Source organism: Peromyscus eremicus, chromosome 23 (assembly GCF_949786415.1).
Source record: "Peromyscus eremicus chromosome 23, PerEre_H2_v1, whole genome shotgun sequence".
In the NCBI taxonomy this organism is placed as follows: Eukaryota; Metazoa; Chordata; class Mammalia; order Rodentia; family Cricetidae; genus Peromyscus; species Peromyscus eremicus.
This window is the reverse complement of record NC_081438.1, coordinates 15402173-15422546: the sequence shown is the minus strand read 5'-3', so window position 1 is coordinate 15422546 and position 20374 is coordinate 15402173. Positions and strand designations below refer to the sequence as shown.

Sequence of the window (20374 nt, the reverse complement as noted above, 5' to 3'; positions counted from 1 at the left end):
TTAAACTAAAACAACTCCCTGGACCCCAGACAAAAAGCACCTAACATAATCATAAAAATTCCAGGACAGACAATTCACATCTTAAGGTTGCTTATGCCTAAGAATGTTCTAGAAGCAATGAAATGAAAGATGTTACTAGCCATCAACAGTTTTTTTTCTATGGTCTTGAGTCAAAGAAAAGCAAATGAAATAAAGAAGCAAATCCCATTTGGGTCCAACTGGCAAATAGGGAATGTGAGATTCAGCTAGATTCCGGAATAATGTTCAAGACCCACCCAGGAAGTTCTTGGCATCAAACTCCAAAGACATTTTGTAGCCCCATTTGTGTGTGTTTTCCTTCTAGAAAGGCTGGATGTTAGACTACATTAAAGTCCAGTGAGGAGGAAAGGATTCCAGGACGTCTATGGGTACCTTCATTCAGAAATACAGTGGACAGGGGTGGGGCTGAGCTTGGCATCCCCAGCACCATAGAAACAGAAAGACATGAAGGAACACAATGGGAGGAGCACACAGGGGCCCTAGGATCCAAAAGTGACCGAGTTCCACTCTGAAGCCCAGGTGTCCATGATAACAAGAGACAACACTCATTAACCGAGTCACCACCAACAGACATGAAGCAAAGGTCACATCTGGGAGCGCGAAGATAATAACGCACGCAGGGCTCACCCACCAGCCAATTTAAACTTCCTTCAAATCTTCAAGTGCTTCCTTCCAAGGTCTGATAAACTTGACTTGATCCTCCTTTATTTAAAAACCTTACAAAAGATTCGAATGTTTGAAAAAAAAAAAAAAATCAACTTTATGTTCTATGCAGATAAATTTCTCTGACTACACGGCTAAGAGGGCTATATCCATTGTTTAAAAAAATATGCTGTTCCCACTAGCAACACTCTGATTAAGTCCTACGTGAGTTCTTTCTCCTCCAGTGGGTCGTAAGGTCGGCACACAGTGGGGAAATACCAGGTGTGGCATTCTTGTTCAGTTTATTGGGAGGGTCGGGGTTTGGTGGGGGTGCCGCTGGCTGTTGCTTTCCTCTTCCTCCGTTGTCTTTTGACATCACAATAGCTGGTAGGTACCCTTGGACAGCCAGGAAACTGACCTTCACTTGTCCTTGGAGCGGTCCAGGTTCTCCAGCACCCGGTTGAGGCGGATGTTGAGCAACCTCACCTGGTTCTCCAGGTGCTCCAGCTTCTCCTCCACGCTGGGGCTGCCGAGGCCACCGGGGGCGCCCCGCCAGTAGCCCATGGGCCCCGTCATGAAGTAGATGGCCACCACGAGGCAGAGCGGTAGCACGGCATGCCCCGGCTCACCCTCGTACTTATGCAGGATGTACACGCAGGACATGGAGAAGAGGACGACGCGGACCAGCCAGAAGAAGCGGCCGAACACCAGGTGCAGGAGGCTGAAGGTGAAACCCAAGGTCAGAGACAAGAACCAGTAGGCCAGGAGGACCACACCAACCAGCACCAGGGCCCGCGTGGGGCTGTTGGACACGGAGGCTGGGCTGAAGTACTGTGACAGGTTGGACACTGAAACAGAACAGAGGACAGAGCCAGTTAGTTAATCCCACGTGGTCAGAACATTCTTTTTTTTTTTGGGGGGGGGGGGAGTACTGGGGAGGCAGACATGCCTTTATTTATTTCTTTTTTCTTTTTTTTGGTTTTTTTTGAGACAGGGTTTCTCTGTGTAGCTTTGCGCCTTTCCTGGAACTCGCTTTGGAGACCAGGCTGGCCGCGAACTCACAGAGATCTGCCTGGCTCTGCCTTCCGAGTGCTGGGATTAAAGGCGTGCGCCACCACCGCCCGGCTGCCTTTATTTATTTCAATGAACATAATATTTGCAATTGTAACCATTTTTAGGTTCACAAATTCAGTGGCATGAATTACATTCAAGATATTAATTACACTCACGCTATTCATTAATGACACTCATGATATTCGTTGCATGTGTGGTATTCATTGATTACATTCGAAGTATTCATTCAATAACCATATTTATGATATTCATTAATTACATTAATTGTATTGATTTATTACATTCATGATATTATGTCCTGATACGACTGTCCGTTTGTGGGGCTTTTCCATCACACAAAACAGAAACCAGGGAGCCGGGCCCTGGTGGCGCCTTTAATCCCAGTACTCGAGAGGCAGAACCTGGCGGATCTCTGTGAGTTCAAGGCCAGCCTGGGCTACAGAGTGAGTTCCAGGAAAGGCAAAGCTACACAGAGAAACCCTGTCTCGAAAAAAACAAAACAAAACAAACAACAACAACAAAAAAAAACCCAGAAACCAGGAGATTCTTTGACAGCCTCGGGACAGCTAAGCTCAGGGGCTGGACCCATGGGCTCCTGCCACAACCCAACACAATGAAAGCCAACTGAAGCAAGCGTTTGAGCCTCCAAAGTAGCTGAGGAAGCACAGGTGGTCCCTCGGGACTGTTTGTCTCGTCATGAGTTTAAAACACCTTTTGTGAGGCTGGAGATTATGGCTCAGCGGTGAAAAGCAGTGGCTACTTTTGCAAAGGACCCAATTCAACTACCAGCAACCACGTGGTAGTTCACAACCACCTCTAACTCCAGTTCCAGGCGACAAATCTTCAGGTACTGCATCTATGTGGTATGCAGATATACGTGCAGACAAAACACCCATACACATAAAAATAAATAATAATAAGTAAATCTCAAAACTATTTTTTTTTTTTTTTTTTTTTTTTTTTTTTGGTTTTTCGAGACAGGGTTTCTCTGTGTAGTTTTGGTGCCTGTCCTGGATCTCGCTCTGTAGACCAGGCTGGCCTCGAACTCACAGAGATCCTCCTGGCTCTGCCTCCAGAGTGCTGGGACTAAAGGCGTGCGCCACCACCGCCTGGCTCTCAAAAATACTTTTTTAAAAAAAATGGAGCTGGGGTTCAAACTTAAGTCCTTGCGTTTGCAATAAGCTATCTCCTCAGGCTGGTCACAGTGGCTCGCATCTGTCATCCCAGTACTTGGGAAGCTGAGGCAGGAGGATCAGGTCATCCTTGGATCCTCCACATTGAGTTTGAGGCTAGTGTGAAGTACAAGTGAAGCCTGTCTCAAAAACAAAGCAAAACAACAACCACAAAACCAAAAAACCAAAAATAACAGCAAAACAGAAATAGTAAAATTGATTGACTTCACCAACTTAGAGACGGGGGCGTCTCGTGTCGACCAGGCAGGCCTTGAACTCACAGAGATCTGTTTTACTCTGAGTACTGGGATTAAAGGAATGAGCCACCAAGCCAGAGTAAATTTCACCCATTTCTTTTTCTTTCTTATCTTTTCTTTTGGTTTTTCGAGACAGGGTTCCCTGTGCAGCTCTGGCTATCCTGGAACTCTCTCTGTAGCCCAGGCTGGCCTCAAACTCAGAGATCCACCTGCCTCTGCCTCCCGAGGGCTGGAATTAGAAGCACGCGCCACTACACCTGGCCTTCACCGGTTTCTTTTCCCTGTAACACGGCCAGTAGAAAACTTCTATATACCTCAAAGCTTATGTCTATCAAAGTGATCCACATGGAGGAGTCTTCATTGTAACTAACACCCTGGAAAATGACGGGGAAGGAGGTTCTTGGGAACTGAGAACCAGCACCTTGACGATGGTTCCTGGAGAGGTATCTCTCACATTTCTACTTCTGAGCTTGAGACACAATTCCCAAAGGCCTTAGGATGTCCTGTGGCTTATCAAAGCCAAGAGGGGAACCCACACCCCCAAAACAGGGTATTTCACCTCCCCCCACCAGCTTCTCTCAGCTTATCGAAACAGGCCTGGGTTCCTCAGCCATGCCTGGTGTCCTGTAGCTGTCTGGCCCTGCCGTTTCTGGGCTGCATGCAATTCCTTGCAATCAGGCTTATATCTCTACAGGCTCGCTGCCCAGGGGTGGCAACCTGGAATTGCACAATCCCAGCAGGTGATGGCTGAGGGCAGCCTCGCAGGATTGCACACAGTTGCAACAGCCCAGGGAGGGCTGTAACTGCCCTAGGGGCAGCGTGCTGCACAGCATCCTCCAAGAGCCACACCTCTGCCTCCCATTCTCTATCTGAGCAGCAAGGTGGCACGGCCTGGTGTGAGGCCTTCTGAAGGCTAACCTCGGTGATCCAAGGCTAGAGGGGTTCGGTGTGGAGAGCTGATAAGGGCAGTGATGTGTAGGCCCCCCTGTACAGACAGCATGACTCCACCTTGAAGTCTGGTTCCAGATTTGTAAAGAAGGGATGCCCAGGACTAATGAGGATCCCGAGAGGGTCCTGTTACAAGGCTGTATCCATTTTCTGTGTCCGCCACAACCAACCCCCAAAACCAGGGGGCTGATGATCATTACGCAGTGAAATCCATCCTCTCTCCCAGTTCCAGAGGCCAAAAGTCCAAGTTCAGGGCTGCACTCCCAAAGCGTGGTCTCCCCTGACTCCTCCACTCACACTTTTCTCTCCACTTACTACGTCTTCGGCCGTGCTGAAACACAGCTCTGAGTGCACCTGGATGAGAGCTCTTAGGAGCATCCCTCAGGTCTCTTGGCTTCCTGGGGGTTCCAGGCAGTCCATGGCCCGTAACATCATCATCCCTGCAGGCTCTGCCTCCGTCATCTTCACAGCCTTCGAAGCTTCGTGGACCACACGTTCAGCTCCTTCCTACCTGTGGTGTTCCATCCCCTTACCACTCTCATGGACCCTCTGGGGGGGGGGGGCATGGAGATTCCCTGCACAGTGGGCCTGCACCCCAAAACAAAACACACAACAACACAACACCCTGCATGACCATGCCCACACCCACCGTCAAGTCCAAGGACTTCCAAGAGCTCCATCCAAACTTTCCATAAGGTCTCCACGAACATGTCCACTCCCTGCACGAACCGCTCGGTCAGCCTGGATAGTAACTGCAAGGACGAAAAGACAGTAAGAAATTGACCGACATACCGTCTTCCCAATCCAGTCAAGCACTGAAGCGTGAGCTTGGGAGAGGACACCCCAACAGAAAAGAACCACGAGTGCCTCACGGACAGTCTATAGCCAAGCAATGAACAAAAGTTGATAGCTGGTCCCCCACCATGTAGAATATGAAAAGCTCCTCCTCTACACACAGGAGCAACACTTGCGGATGAGGGGGCGTGGCTCTTGGTCATCGTATCTGCTTCTTCTGCCTGGGAGTTTCTGCCCTCAAGATGCTTCACAGGGCAGCTGGCTCTCCAAGGGACCAACCCTGAAATCTGAGACCACGAAGCATGCTCTGTCTGTGGCCTCGAGAATTTCATTAGCTCTCTAGGTGATTCGGAAAGCACAGTAGACCGGGGAATCGTGTTACTCACTGCCTGATTTCCTTACTTCCTTCTGAGTAAGTGATCGTGCTGGCTAGTTTCATGTCCATTTGGCACATGCTAGCGTCATCAGAGAGGAGCAAGCCTCAGTGGAGAAAACGTCTCCATTAGATCGGGTTGTAGGCAAGCCTGTAAGGCATTTTCTTAATTAGTGATCAGTGGGGGAGGGGCCAGCCCATTATAGGTTGTGCCGTCTCTGAGCTGATGGTCCTGGGTTCTATAAGAAAGCAGGCTGAGCAAGCCACAGGGAGCAAGCCACTAAGCAGCACCCCTCCACATCTTCTCCATCAACTCCTGCCTCCAGGTTCCTGCCCTGCTTGAGTTCCTGCCCTGACTTCCTTCAATGATAACCAGGGCTATGAAGTATAAGCCAAATAACACTTTTCTCCCAAGTTGCTTTGGTGATGGTGTCTTATCACAGCAGTATATAACCCTAACTAGGACAGCGATATTATATACACCTAGCATAAAGCTCGGAACCAGGGCTGGAGATGTAAGTCAGCGGATAATGTTTTCCTAGCATGCGTGATGTCTCCAGCACTACATAAACAAGGCAGCTCAAAACTGCCTGTAACTCTAGTTCTGTGGAGATCTGATGCTTTCCTCTGTCCTTGTGCACACAAAGGTACACACACACACACACTCACATGCACACACAATTTAATAAAATTAATCTTAGGCCGGGCAGTGGTGGCGCACACCTTTAATCCCAGCACTTGGGAGGCAGAGACAGGCGGGTCTTTGTGAGTTCGAGGCCAGCCTGGTCTACAGAGCAAGATCCAGGAAAGGCGCAAAGCTACACAGAGAAACCCTGAAACCCTGTCTCAAAAAACAAAAACAAAACAAAAAAAAATCTTAAAAAAAAAAAAAAACCCACAAAAAGCCAAGCATAGTAGTGCACGCTCCCAGTACTCAGCGGGCAGAGGCAGGCAGATCTCTGTGAGTTCAAAGGCAGTGTGGTCTACATATACATAGTGAGTTCGGGGACAGAGTTTGTATAGTGAGACCCTGATTCAAAAAACAAACCAATCGCCAGGCGATGGTGGCGCACACCTTTTTTTTTTTTTTTTTTTTTTTTTTTTGGTTTTTTCGAGACAGGGTTTCTCTGTGTAGCTTTGCGCCTTTCCTGGAACTCACTTGGTAGCCCAGGCTGGCCTCGAACTCACAGAGATCCGCCTGGCTCTGCCTCCCGAGTGCTGGGATTAAAGGCGTGCGCCACCACCGCCCAGCCAGACCAGAGGTTCTTTTTCAGGCTGTGAAGGGGCCAGGAGATGACACGCCAGGGCAGGTCCTGTGTGTGTGTGTGCAGGTCCTGTGCCCTTTCAGCCACTCAACTGGAGAACGTGCTGGTCCCTCTGGCAAGGCTAGACATGGAAGAAGAGCCCCAGACTCTACGGAAATGACAGGCTTCTGCTGGGCTCTCCTAAATGGGATTGTGAAGCCCCTGGTCCCCAGTGAGGGAACATCTGACTACAGGGTCTTTAAAGAGGTGATTTGGCTAATGAGACCACTAAGGTAGGCCAAGTCTAATAGGACGGAAGTTGTTATAAGACACTGTGTCACTGGGTGATGGTGCACGCTTTTAACCCCAGCACTCGGTAGGCAGAGCCAGGCGGATCTCTGTGAGTTCGAGGTCAGCCTGGTCTATGGAGCGAGATCCAGGACAGGCACCAAAACCACACAGAGAAACCCTGTCTCGAGAGAAAAAAAAAAAAAAAAAGACAAGTGTGTCAGGCTTGTCTTCCCAGCTACTCAGGAGGCTGAGGCAGGTGTGTGTTGGGGGAGGTGAATGGGTGGGGGTGTTGTCCACGCAAACATCAGGGCTGGCAGAGTACCGATCCGAATGAGCCAAGAAGGAAATCCGGTTCAACAGGACTCAGTAGTCAGTGTGTTGATTCAAACTTCTAGAGCCTGACACCAGGTGGTTTATTTTGGGCACATTTATGCACAGCGCAGTTTGGAAAAAAAAAAAAAAAAAAACGTTTCCTGGTATAACACAATCCCATGTGCACAGGGAGGCACGATCACATCAACACTCTCTTCCAAGTACATGTCACTCGTCCGTGAAGATGTGCTCTAGAGAGCACATCTTCATGTGCCATCTTAAGGGCCAAGGGGAGGATCTGGTGTGGGCTCGTCATACAGATAGCACAAAGGTCATCTGGGCTATCAACCGCCTCCAGTCCTGTTTGTGAGAGCCTGGGGGGGGGGGGGCTGGCCATATAGATAGCACAGAGGTCGTCTAGACAGACTATTAACCACCTCCAGTCCTGGTTGTGGGAGCTTGAGGGGAGCCAGTTATGGTCTGGCTCTAGAGATAGAATGTGCAGGGGCTACCCAGGCTATTAGCTACCTCTGTTCTCTACACAGAAAACAGGTTATATATCTTTTCCCTTGAAAAGACAACCCTGTGTGTTTAACATTCTTATGCTAACTGTGAGCACAAGGACCTCTGTGCTCCCAAACAGGCAGGGAGATGATGGCAAGTTCAAGGCCTGCCTTGGGCTAAAAGATGAGTCCAAGGCTAGCCAGGACATCTTAGTGAGACCCACCCACCCCCATCTCAAAATAAAAACAGTTGGGAGTGTAGCTCAGTGGTAGAATGTTTGCCCAGAGAGAGAGAGAGAGAGAGAGAGAGAGAGAGAGAGAGAGAGAGAGAGATAACATCAGAGACACACAGAGGACAGCCATCAGAACAGGACGAGGAAGGCCTGCTGGCCCATTCTGGAGTGCAGGGGAAGCCAGTCGACCACAACCTTGACCTCAGATTTCCGGCCCCAAAGCAGTAAGAACTGCATTCTCATGGTCCAACCGCCCAGTTGGGTACTAGGTTCCTGGTTGAGTGACAGCACAGTCCAGAGTCTGGAGACAGAGCCAGTAGATACCAGGTGAGTGAGCTGTCTTACACTAGGACTCCAAATCTGTTAGTTCAGGGAACCCCTGGGGGGGGGTAATACCAATATGGCATGGTGACTATGTGCCTGGCCAGCACAAGTAGAACAGACTTCCAGAAAATGAGGTGTTGCCCCCCAAACAAGGAAATAGATAATAAAATAAAAACTGCTCATCATTATGGGGAGGGACATGCCTGAGGAGGGCAGAAGACAACTTCGTGGAGTGGGGTTCTCTCCTTCACCTTTGTGGGTTCTGGGGATTGAACTCAGGTCGCCAGGCAGGCACAGCAAAGCGTCTTTACTCACCGAGGACAACATTACCCTTTCAAGGACAACTTTCAAATACTGATCTTCCTGCCTCTACCCATTCAGTGCTGGGAATATCCACCATGCCCGGCTTTACTATTTATTTACTCATTTATTTTTAAGATTAGGTCTCGAGTATCCCATTTTTCTGGTATTTTGGAGAGAAGATCTTGAATACACACACACACACACACACACACACACACACACACACACACACACACACTCACTCACTACAAAAGAAATGTGAACAGCGCCTGTATATTGTAAAATATTATTAGAGTAAACATAAGTTTCCTGGGTGGGATGATGTTTGTGGACTGTGCAGAAGATACCAAGATATCGCTGTCTTCCTTCAAATGGTGAAAACAAACACAGAAAGTGTGTGTACGGTGCGCTGGTAGAGAAAACAGAAAATATGCTCCGTGGGTGAAGGCAGCTGAGGGTCTTTGCTCTCTATCGACTTTTCAGTATTTTGAGATTTTTATTTAAAGACGAGGAAGAGGAAGAAGAAAAGAGTCAGGGAAACCGTTCAGTAAGTAAAGGCACTTGCTACCACTCTGCCTAAGTTTGATCCCCAGGACTGAGAGACCCCTGAAAGTTGTTCTCTGACCCCCACGGAAACACTGTGGCATGCACATAAACAAGTATAACAAGGGAGATTTTGAACAAGGGGGCACCGTGTTTGTTGGTGGTGCCATCCTGGGTGCCCACGCCCCATGTGTCAGTTCACAGCCTTCTGTACCTTCTGTGAAGGCGACAACTTAATGACCTTCAATAAAGCTGCTCAAAGGATTACGGCGGGAGAAAAAGGACCAGGGAAGTGGCGATTATTTTTTTGTTTTGTTTTTTTCGAGACAGGGTTTCCCTGTGTAGTTTTTGGTGCCTGTCCTGGATCGCACTCAGTAGCCCAGGCTGGCCTCGAAGTCACAGAGATCCACCTGGCTCTGCCTCCTGAGTGCTGGGATTAAAGGCGTGCGTCACCACCACCACCCGGCGGAAGTGGCAATTATTTTACTAGAAATACTTCTTCTCTGCAAGCAGCAACAGAGGAAAAGCTGTGAAAACAGAACAGACCGACAGTTCAACTGAAGACCAGCAAAGAAACGGAACAAACCAGAAAGAAAAGACAGGACCAGAGCATTCAGAACAATTTTGAAAACCCAAATAATAAAAATAAAATTAAGAATAATAAATCCTGAAAAAGTCACTCCTACCTCCCTCCCCCTTTTACAAGACAGGGTTTCTCTGTGTAGCTCTGGCTGTCCTGGAACTAGCTCTGTAGACCAGGCTGGCCTTGAACTCACAAAGATTTGCCTGCCTCTGCCTGGAGAGTGCTGGGATTAAAGGTGCACACCTCCGCCACTTGGCTTTTTAGATTCTTCACACAGTGTCATGTAGCCCAGGATGGCTTCAATTCACTCTGTAGCTGCAGCTGACCTTGAACTATTGCCCCTCCTGCCTCTACCTCCCCAGGGCGAGGACTACAGGTGTGTGTTATAGGACCAGCCTGGCAACAGACCCCCTTCTCTGTGCATACAAAACGGTTTGCATGGAAAGGTCCTGCTTCGGTCACACTTGGAGGGACACACTCCCGTGAACTCCACCACACACAGTCTTTGCTCCCTGCAACCCTTCAAAAGCAACAAACTGAGCCGCCAAGACCAAGCAGTGTCTGATCCCCTTTACGTGAAAATCCAAAGAGGAAAATCTGTAGAGACGGAGAGACTAGCAGGTGCCTGACTGTAGTGGAGGCCAACAGTTGATGGATGGCTTAGTGGAAGAGTTCCTTTGAGGTCAATGGAACAGTCTGCAGTTAGATAGAGGCAATGGGTGTGCAACCCTGTGAATGCTCTTGTAGCTACCAAACTGAGTGGAAATGGTGAAATGTGGACTGACGTGTATTTTATTGCATAACTAGGAAAAAAAATTAAGGGGCTAGAGCTATAGAGCTCAGCTGGCAGCATGCTTGCATACACAGAGCCCTGGGTTCAATCCCCGAGCTGGGTGTGGTGGCTCATGCCTGAAAATCCAGAGCTGGAGGCAAGAAGGGTCAGGAGTTCAAAGCCAACCTAGAATACAGGAGACTCTGCCCTTTAAAAAAAAAAAAAAAGGAGGCTGGGCAGTGGCGGCACACGCCTTTAATCCCAGCATTCAGGAGGCAGAGCCAGGCGGATCTCTGTTCGAGGCCAGCCTGGTCTACAGAGCGAGTTCCAGGACAGGCTCCAAAGCTACACAGAGAACCCCATCTGGGGAAGGGGGGGGGGGGGTTGGTGGATAAGAGGACTTGCTGAGCAAAGCATGATGACCTGAGTTCCGGTCTCCAGCACCCACTTAAAAAGCCAGGTGTGGCCATGCACTGGTGTATTCCTGCAAGCACAGTACGGGTAACAGTGGAGACAGGAGGATTGCTGTTGTCAGCCATCGCTCCAGGCTCAGTGAGAGACTCCGTTTCAGGCAATAAGGCAGAATGATGGAGAAGAACAATTAAAAGTCCTCCTCTGGGTAGGGCGGTGGTGGTGCACGCCTTTAATCCCAGCACTTGGAAAGCAGAGGCAGGTGGATAGTTTGTGAGTTCCAGGCCAGCCTGGTCTACAGTCTGAGTTCCAGGACAGCCAAGGCCACAAAGAAAAACACTGTCTCGAAGAAGAAGAAAAAAAAAAAAGCCCTCTCTCCTCTGTATGAAAATGGATTTGTGCCGGGCGGTGGTGGCGCACGCCTTTAATCCCAGCACTCGGGAGGCAGAGGCAGGCGGATCTCTGTGAGTTCGAGGCCAGCCTGGGCTACAGAGTGAGTTCCAGGAAAGGCGCAAAGCTACACAGAGAAACCCTGTCTCGAAAAACCAAAAAAAACAAAAAAAAAAAAAAAAAAAATGGATTTGTGTGCCCACACACATACACACTAAAAAGTGGGGAGGGCTGGGCATGTTGGCCCACACCTATGACCACAGCATCTGGAGGTTGAGGCAGGAAGATGGAGTGTCCAAGGCCAGACTGACTACCTAGCAAGATTTCCCCTCAAAAATGAAAAGAAAATGAAGCGGAAACCTTAAGCATTATACTATATGTGATGTGCAAGAACCCAGGCTTTCATGGGCAGTGAAGACAAAAATGAGTTGAGAGTACGCAAGATCTCAGAATGGCAGAGACACGAAGAAAATAACCCAGGTGATCTGGTGGTTAAGATTCATTTTCTCTACTTATTTAAAGTATATGTGTGTGTGTGTGTGTGTGTGTGTGTGTGTGTGTGCAATTGTCCATGACGTCCAGAAGAGGGTGCCAGATCGCCTGGAACTGAAATGACCAATTACTGAATGGAACCCAGGTCCTCTGAAAGAGCAGCCAGTGTTGTCAGACCCTTAGGTCACCTCCCTAGCCCCTGACCACATTCTGATTGAAATGGTAGGTTAATTTTTTTAGGAAACAGCATTCTGCCCCATTCCCAACCCCATCCTATGGGATCATGCGATGGCTTTTAAAAGCTCAAAGGAACCCACGAACTATAGACCGACAGCTGTGGAACCTGCATGGGACTGGACTAGACCCTCTGCATACAGGAGACAGTTGTGTAGCTGGGTCTGTTTGAGGGGCCCCTGGCAGTGTGATCAGGATCTATCCCTGGGTGCATAAGCTGGCTTTCTGGATCCCATTACCTATGGTCGGACGCCTTGCTCACCCCGATAAAGCGGGGAGGAGCTTGGTCCTGCCTCAACTGAATGTACCAGGCTTATCTGTCCTTCCATGGGAGAACTCACCCTGTTGAAGGAGGAGATGAGGAGTGGGGGTGGGGGGGAAGATAGGGGGGAGAAGATAGGTGGGGGGGAATGGGAGCAGGGATGAGAGAGGGATCTGTGGTTGGTATGTAAAATGGAATTTAAAAAAATGGTCCTTTTTAAAAAAATTATTTATGGGGCTGGAGAGATGGCTCAGTGGTTAAGAGCACTGACTGCTCTTCCAGAGGACCCAAGTTCAATTCTCAGCACCCACATGGCAATTAGCAACTGTCCGTAACTCCAAGGTCTGACACCCTCAAACAGACATACATATAGGCAAAGTAACAATGCACATAAAATAAAAAATATATAAATAAACTATAAAAAAATTATTTATGCATGCATGTGTTATGGTTCACATATGGAAGTCAAAGGACAACTCGCCTTCCACCGTGTGGGTGAATCAGGCACTTACACCTGCTGACCCATCTCACCTGTCCTCATGAATGGTTTTTAGTAGAGCAATAGTTCTCAGCCTTCCTAATGCTGTCACCCTTTAATACAGTTAGTTCCTCACGTTGTGGTGACCCCAACCATAAAATTATTTCATTGCTACTTCATAACTGTAATTTTCCTACTGTTATGAATCGTAATGTCACCTGGGCGGTGGTGGCGCACGCCTGTAATCCCAGCACTCAGGAGGCAGAGGCAGGCGGATCTCTGTGAGTTCGAGGCCAGCCTGGTCTACAGAGCGAGATCCAGGACAGGCACCAAAACTACAGAGAAAGCCTGTCTCGAAAAACCAAAAAAAAAAAAAAAAAAAAAAAAAAAAAGAATCATAATGTCAATATCTGATATGCAGGATATCTGATATGCAACCCCAAGGGGTCATGACCCACCACGGGTTGAAAACCACACTGTTATAGCGCTTATGGGATAGAACTGTTTGGTATGTGTGTGTGTGTGTGTGCGCGCGCGCGCGCTCCACCTGTGAAGGTCAGAGGACAACTTGCAGGGGTCAGTTCTCTCTCCCCACCATTTGGCTGCTGGGGAGTGTAAGAACTCAAGACATCATCAGGCTTCCTGGCAAGCACATTTTGCACCTTCACCTGCTGAGGCAACGTCTGGGCCCTCAGTTAATTTTAACTAGAGGAAAAGCCTGCTGGATGGCTTAACAGGCCCGGGGATTACTAATTAGAATCAAACCTGCCTTGTGGGTGGGAGGCTTTTAAAAAGTTTGTTTCCCAGGTACATGACCCAGGGTCTTTAAACCCAGCACCACAGAGGCAAAGAAAGGCAGAGCTCTAGGAATTTGAGTCCAGCCTAGTCTAGATAGTGAGTTTCCAGGTCAGCCAGGGATATGCAGTGAGACCCCGTCTCAAAAAAAAAAAAAAAAAAAAGAGGGAGAGAGAGAGAGAGAGAGAAGGTACTCCACATTCTAATCATAATTTGTGTGAAATAAACCTTATGCATGGTGGTACGGGTCTGAATTGCCACTGGGCCTCTGGAGCTCTGGGGCTTAAAGCTGTGGTCTTGACCACTTCTCTGTCTCATTTGGCACAAGAGAGAATCTGGGGAGTTGGATGTAACTGTGTTTTTTTTTTTTTTTTTTTTTTTTTTTTGGTTTTTCGAGACAGGGTTTCTCTGTGTAGCTTTGCGCCTTTCCTGGAACTCACTTGGTAGCCCAGGCTGGCCTCGAACTCACAGAGATCCGCCTGGCCCTGCCTCCCGAGTGCTGGGATTAAAGGCGTGCGCCACCACCGCCCGGCTGTGACTGCGTTTTATGTACTGAATACCTGCCTGTCGGTGGTAGGAAATGTTTACATATGAAAGGGCATGGTCTAATAGGAGAATAATAACTCCTTCATTCATTTGAAAGTTATTAAGGACAGAGAGTAGCCTGGGTGCTTAGCATGCACAAGGTTATGAGTTCAATCCCCAGCACCCAAAAATACTGATATATAATAACTATTTAGCAGCTGGTACATGAATATTTGTAGTAACCATTTTCAAAACAGCCATAAGGAGGCCAGAAAGATGGCTCAGCAGTTAAAAATCCATACTGCTATTACTAAGACCCAAGTTTGGTTCCCAGCACCCATATCAGACAGCTCACAACTGCCTGTAACTCCAGCTCCAGGGCATTCGATGCTCTCTTCTGGCTTCTGTGGGCAACTGCACTCGTGTTAACCAAACACAGCCATAGGAATACACATAATTAAAAATAAAAATACAACCAAGCTTGGTTGCACACACCTTTAATCTCAGCACTTGGGAAGCAGAGGCAGGTGGATCTCTTGTGAGTTCAAGGCCAGCCTGGTCAACATAGAGAGTTCCAGGACAGCCAGGGTGGGCTACAAAGAGAGACCCTGTATCAAAAAATAAATAAATAAATAAATAAAAAATAAATTTGAGTTCCTAATGTTCTTCTCCCTCATGCTATGGACTAATAAACTTTCCAAACTTTCAGGTTTTAGACCTCTAAAATCCCCCCAGCAGGGGTAAGCAATGCTCAATTAAATTACCCCACAGCAAAGATCAAACTTTGGAGATTCATGATTCTGGAAGGAACCAGCTGCATCTACATATCATAACAAAGGAGCTAATGTTCCCATCTCCACTTAACAGACAGAAAAACTGAGGTTTAAAGGGAAGGCAGGGACAGGCAAAATGGCTCAGCCAGTAAAGGTGCTTGCCACCAGGCCTGACGACCAGCTCTGGATTCTCATGACCCACATGGAGGAAGCAGAGAACTTTATAAAGATGTCTTAAAGCCGTCTTGCACGTCCATGTGCACGCACACGCACACAATCAACAAATAAACGTAATTAAAAGTGTTTAGAAGTGAAGTCACTGGGGCTGGAGAGATGGCTCAATCGATAAAGAGCTTCCTGTGCAAGCATGAGGACCCGGGTTCAAGAAGCAGAGACAGGCAGAGCTCTATGAATTTGAGTCCAGCCTGGTCTATACAGTGGAGGACCAGGGTTCAATCCCCGTGCTGGAGAGGTGGAAGCGGGAAGATCCCAATGGCCCACTTGGCCGGCCAGCCTGACCTCACCTTCAAACTTCAGGGCTATAAGAACTTTGTCTCAAAATGGATGGCTCCTGAGGTTGAATGCCCGAGGCCGACCTCTGGACTCCACACACACACACCATTGAAGCCACTGGTCTAACTTCATCTGGCTGGGGAAAGAGGGAGTGCCCCAACTTGGACCCAAAGTTCTCTGGACTCCACAACCCCAGGGCCAGAGACCAGGAAGGGAACGCGGGGACAAGGCGTGCAGCTCGACTTCTCTTTTCTTAGCATGGTGCACCCAACGTAGATGCACGGCGGAGGGTGGAGAGCTCCTTGGTGGAGGGGCTCATCCCAGTCCCGGAGACCCTAAGCTCTCAATGCTCTACCAAAGGCTCCAACCAAGAGGTGCCCCCTACCCTCCACCCCAAACACACAGTAGGCGCTCAGGTTGCCAAAGCAATAGCTCAGACCCCATCGCTCCCTGGAAAGGAGATCTCGGCCCAGATATCTCTGAGGCAAGGGGTGGGAGGCAGGAGGCCCTCGACGCCAGGCCTCGTGGGGACCCGGGCGTCCCTCCCCAGTGCCTGGCTCACAGTGGGGGACCATTGAGACGCGGCGGGTCAGCGCGCGGGCGTCACGCGCTCCCGGGGGCTGCGCTTGGCCCGGGCTGCAGCAGGCCGCGACCGTCCCCAGCCCGGGTGCTCCCCCGCTCCTTCCTCCCCATCTCCTCCCCCCCCTCCCGCCGCCGCAAGGTGACCGCGGGCGCGCCGCCCACCTTCTGAGCCGCGCGCACGTTGTCCTCCCCGAACAGGCTGCTCACGCTCTGCGAGAAGCTGCTGGCCGCGCGCCGGTGGCTGTTCTTGTCCGCAGTCCCGCGGCCCCGAGCCCCCTGCGCGCCGGGGGCCACCAGCGCCACCAGCAGCAGCGCCCCCAGCAGAAACAGCAGCAGCAGCCGCAGGCCGGCCCGGGCCCGGGGCTCCTGGGACGCGCGCGCGCCCATGCTCGGCCAAGGGAAGAGGGTCTTGGGGGAGAGGGGAGGGGAGAGGGCGGAGCGCACCGCCACCGAGGGCTCCGGGCCGCACCGCGTGGGCGCGCCGTCGCCCCGCCCCGCCTTACAGCCCCGCCCCGCCCCGCGCACGAAGCCCCGCCTCCCGCCTGCAGCGCCCCCCCCACACCACCTCCCGCCCCGGGAGAGGGTCGACTACCCTGTATCCCTGGAGCTGAGGGTATCAACTGTGTTATACACTCCAGCGCATGCGGGGGCTTGCAAAGGCTCCTTCTTGGGCTGGGTCTGGGCTGGGTCCTTGCAAGCGATTGGGAAACGGAAGGGCAGGTGTCTTGTCACCTCCCCGCACCCCAAAAGGCAGGCCTCGTGGAGCACGCTTTCATTCGTTCTCAGGCCCCTCCTGCATGGATTGCATTTCCGAGCCATAAAGTGGCTGGAGAGGGGAAGTTGGTGGTGGGATAGGAAAGCTGATGAGCAAGGAGGGAACTGGGGAAGTGGTTTGGCATTGTGCAGCCCTTTATAAAGGATTTGCTGGGACCAGGGGGTGTTCCTTAGGTCTCAAGTCAAAAGAGATTCAGTGGGGGAGGGTGTCTAGAGTTGGTCCCGCCAGTCAATTCTGGTGTCGGGAAGTACCCGCCGCGCCACCTAGAGGGACGGGACGTAAGGGCTCAAAGATCTAAGAGAGGTGTAGGGATAAGAGGAATTTACCATCCAAAATTCAGGGCTTCCTACCTGAAAAGCGACTGGGCTTCTGGGCTTCTTATATATGAACCCCATGGCATGGCAGGCAAGAGGACCAGAGGACTATGGGTTTGAAAGATTAAAAGGCACGATAATCATATTACAGGCATAGTGATATGTGCCTGTAAATCCAACCCTAGACAGGCTGAGGGAAGAATCATGGCCAGGTCAGGCCAACCTCAGTTATACCCTGAGTCCCAAGTCAGCCTGCCCTAAATAATAGGACCCTGTCTCAAAAAAATAAAATGGGCTGGGTGGTGGTGTTGCACGCCTTTAATCCCAGCACTCGGGAGGCAGAGCCATACAGATCTCTGTGAGTTTGAGGCCAGCCTGATCTACAGAGCAAGATCCAGGACATAATATTTAATTTTAAAATGATGAAAATAAAACAATTAGGTCTATCACTCCAGCTAAGGAAAGCTAAGGCAGGAAGAAAATAAATTCCAGGCCTGTCTATAGACTATAGAATGAGTTGAAGGCCAGCCTTGGCAACCTAGTGAGACCTTGTACAAAACATAAGAATAAATAAATCGGGCTGGAGAGATGGCTCAGCGGTTAAGAGCACTGCCTGTTCTTCCAGAGGTCCTGAGTTCAATTCCCAGCAACCACATGGTGGCTCACTACCATCCGTAATGAAATCTGGTGCCCTCTTCTGGCCTGCAGGTGTATATGCAGACAGAACACTGTATACATAATAAATAAAAATAAATCTTTAAAAAAAAAAAAAAAAAAAAAAAAAAAAAAAAAAAAAAAGAATAAATAAATCTCTGTGTTAAAGGACTGGAGATGTATTTTAATTTCAGGACACTCACTTGCCTAGTGCGTGGAAGGCCCTATGTCCAATCTCCAGAACCATTAAAAAAAACATTAATAAATAAAATCCAGGAAACACTACCCCAGCCTTTGCAATTGATTGCTCCCACAGAGGGAACTGTGGAACTTGGCAGTCAGGGAGGGGCTTCCTCTGAGGGTCTATTTCTTGTTGTTTTGTTTTGTTGAGATTGGGTCTCTCTGTGTAACTTTGGAGCCTGTCCTGGATCTCCCTCTGTAGACCAGACTGGCCTCGAACTCACAGAGATTTGCCTGCGTCTGCCTCCTGAGTGCTGGGATCAAAGGCGTGGGGCACCAATGCCCGGCCCCTCTGAGGGTCTTATCTAGGGCTTGCCCATTCCCTGAAATCTCCTAAAGGGACTTTGGCACAGCCCAGCCTCCATGCTAACAAATCCTCCCAGGACTTTCACTATCCGTAGCTTTATCTGTACAGCAAGACAACCTTCGCCCCAATGCTCTTCTCCTCAGCCTTGCATAGCTCACCCTCCACCCTGTATAGCCTGTGGGCATCTTGTGCATGCGCATCTGCGGAAGCAGGTCATCCTTTTTTTTCTGCTGTGACCCGTATAGCCTCAATTTATTTCATACACTCCATGATGGAACCTTCAGAGGATACATTTTCCTCCACACCCTACATCAAACAAACCAGGTCTAGCCAGACAAGTTTGAGACAACCAGGAAAATAAACCTTGATCCAGTCCAAAGAGAGAACACTGGGGTCAGGGTACAGCCCAGTACGTAACTGAGAAGCATGCACTGAGAAATGCAAAGGCCCTGGGCCCATCCCCAGCACCACAAAAAGGGAAAATAAAAGCTGAGATGGCTTGGTAGGTGAGGACTTTTACTATACAAGTATGAGGACCTGAGTTCAAATCCCCAGCACCCACACAAAAGAAAAACTGAGCCAGTGGTGGCGCATGCCTTTAATTCCAGCACTCAGGAGGCAGGGGCAGGCAGATATCTGTGAGTTCAAGACCAGCCTGGTCTACAGAGTTCCAGGACAGGTTCCAAAGCTACAGAGAAATTCTGTCTGGAAAAAACGGGGAAAAAAATTGAAAATTACTTTTGAACTCTACCCTTCTGTATTGTAGAAGTTTCAAATATTATTGAGGGGGCTGGAGAGATGGCTCAGCGGTTAAGAGCACTGACTGTTCTTCCAGAGGTCCTGAGTTCAATTCCCAGCAACCACATGGTGGCTCACAACCATCTGTAATGAGATCTAGTGCCCTCTTCTGGCCTGCAGGGATATGTGCAGACAGAACACTGTATACATAATAAATAAATAAATCTAAAAAAAAAAAAAAAAAAAAAAAAAAAAAAAAAAAAAAAAAACAAATATTATTGAGGATTTGGTTTACTTCATTATGGGTTGTCTTTTCATATATTTTTACTGATATTTTCATGTGATGTTAAACTTTTTTCCCCCTCTCAGACAAGGTCTCAGCTCTAGCTGGCCTGGAACTCTGAGACTCACTAGCCTCAGTATCAGGAGTTCTGAGACAAAGTCTTATGCCACCACATTGTGCTAAAATCTCAAAAGGGCTTAACAGCAGCATACATCTTTAATCCCAGCCCTGGGAAACAGGTAGGCAGAGCTCTGTGAGTTACATGTCAACCTGAGCTACATAGTGAGACCCTGTCCCCCAAACAAACAAATATTTTAGAGTGAGATATAATACAACCCCTAGAGAAATAGGGTCTCACTATGTAGCCCTGGCTGACCTGAAATTGACTGTAGACCCAGCTGACCTCAAATTCACAGAGACCATCCACCTGCTTCGACACCCTCTCCTTGAAGTGCTGGAGTTAAAAGTATATACCACCATGCCAGCAAGATTTTTTTCTTTTAATTTTGTGTACATCAGTGTGTGGGTATGTGCATTCATTTGCAAGTGTCCTCAGAGGCCAGAGGTGCTGGATTCTTTCTCTGAAGCAAGAATTTCACGTAGCTGTGATCTACCTACTATGGGTTCTCAAAACTGGTCCTCTATAAGAGTAGTGTGGGGTCTTAACTGCTGAGCAACCTCTCCAGACCCCTCTTCTGTTCACTCTAAGGAAATACATCCATGCAGCTGTGTGTGCCTCTTTCTTCTTAGTGTCTAAGATGTTCTTTGTATCTTCTGGAAGTTTATTTATATGCTATCTTATTACATTTATTTAATATCTATTTATGTTTGTATGTATGTATGTATGTATGTATGTATGTATGTGTGTGTGTGTCACTGTTTGTGTGTGAAGGACAAATTTTAGGGAGTCAGTTCTCTCCCTCTATGCCCAGCAAGATTTTTTTTTAAATTATGTATGTATCAGTGTATAGGTATGTGCACTCAATTGAAGGTGACCTCAGACTCTGTAATTTTTATTTTTTTCAAAGACAGGGTTTTGCTATGTAACCCAGACTCGGCCTCTTTCCCCCCTTTTTACCCTTTTCTTTTTGTTTTTCCTTCTCCCCCGCTCCCCAGGGTCTCTCCTGCCCTTTCGTTTACTCCATAGACAAGGCCAGCTTTGAACTTAGCCTCATCTTTCCGCTTCCACATTCTAAGATC

At 48.8% G+C, this 20374-nt stretch overlaps 1 protein-coding gene across 1 annotated transcript; it reads right to left on the bottom strand.

Annotated features, from left to right (window-relative positions):
• Positions 1 to 727: 727 nt before the first annotated feature.
• On the bottom strand, positions 728 to 16334 carry Bri3bp (BRI3 binding protein). The gene is made up of 3 exons (XM_059249515.1): positions 16026 to 16334; positions 4782 to 4884; positions 728 to 1529 (listed from the first exon to the last, which is right to left on the bottom strand). Exons 1-3 carry the CDS (start codon positions 16248 to 16250, stop codon positions 1102 to 1104), a joined length of 756 nt encoding a protein of 251 aa, XP_059105498.1. The 5' UTR covers positions 16251 to 16334; the 3' UTR covers positions 728 to 1101.
• Positions 16335 to 20374: the final 4040 nt, after the last annotated feature.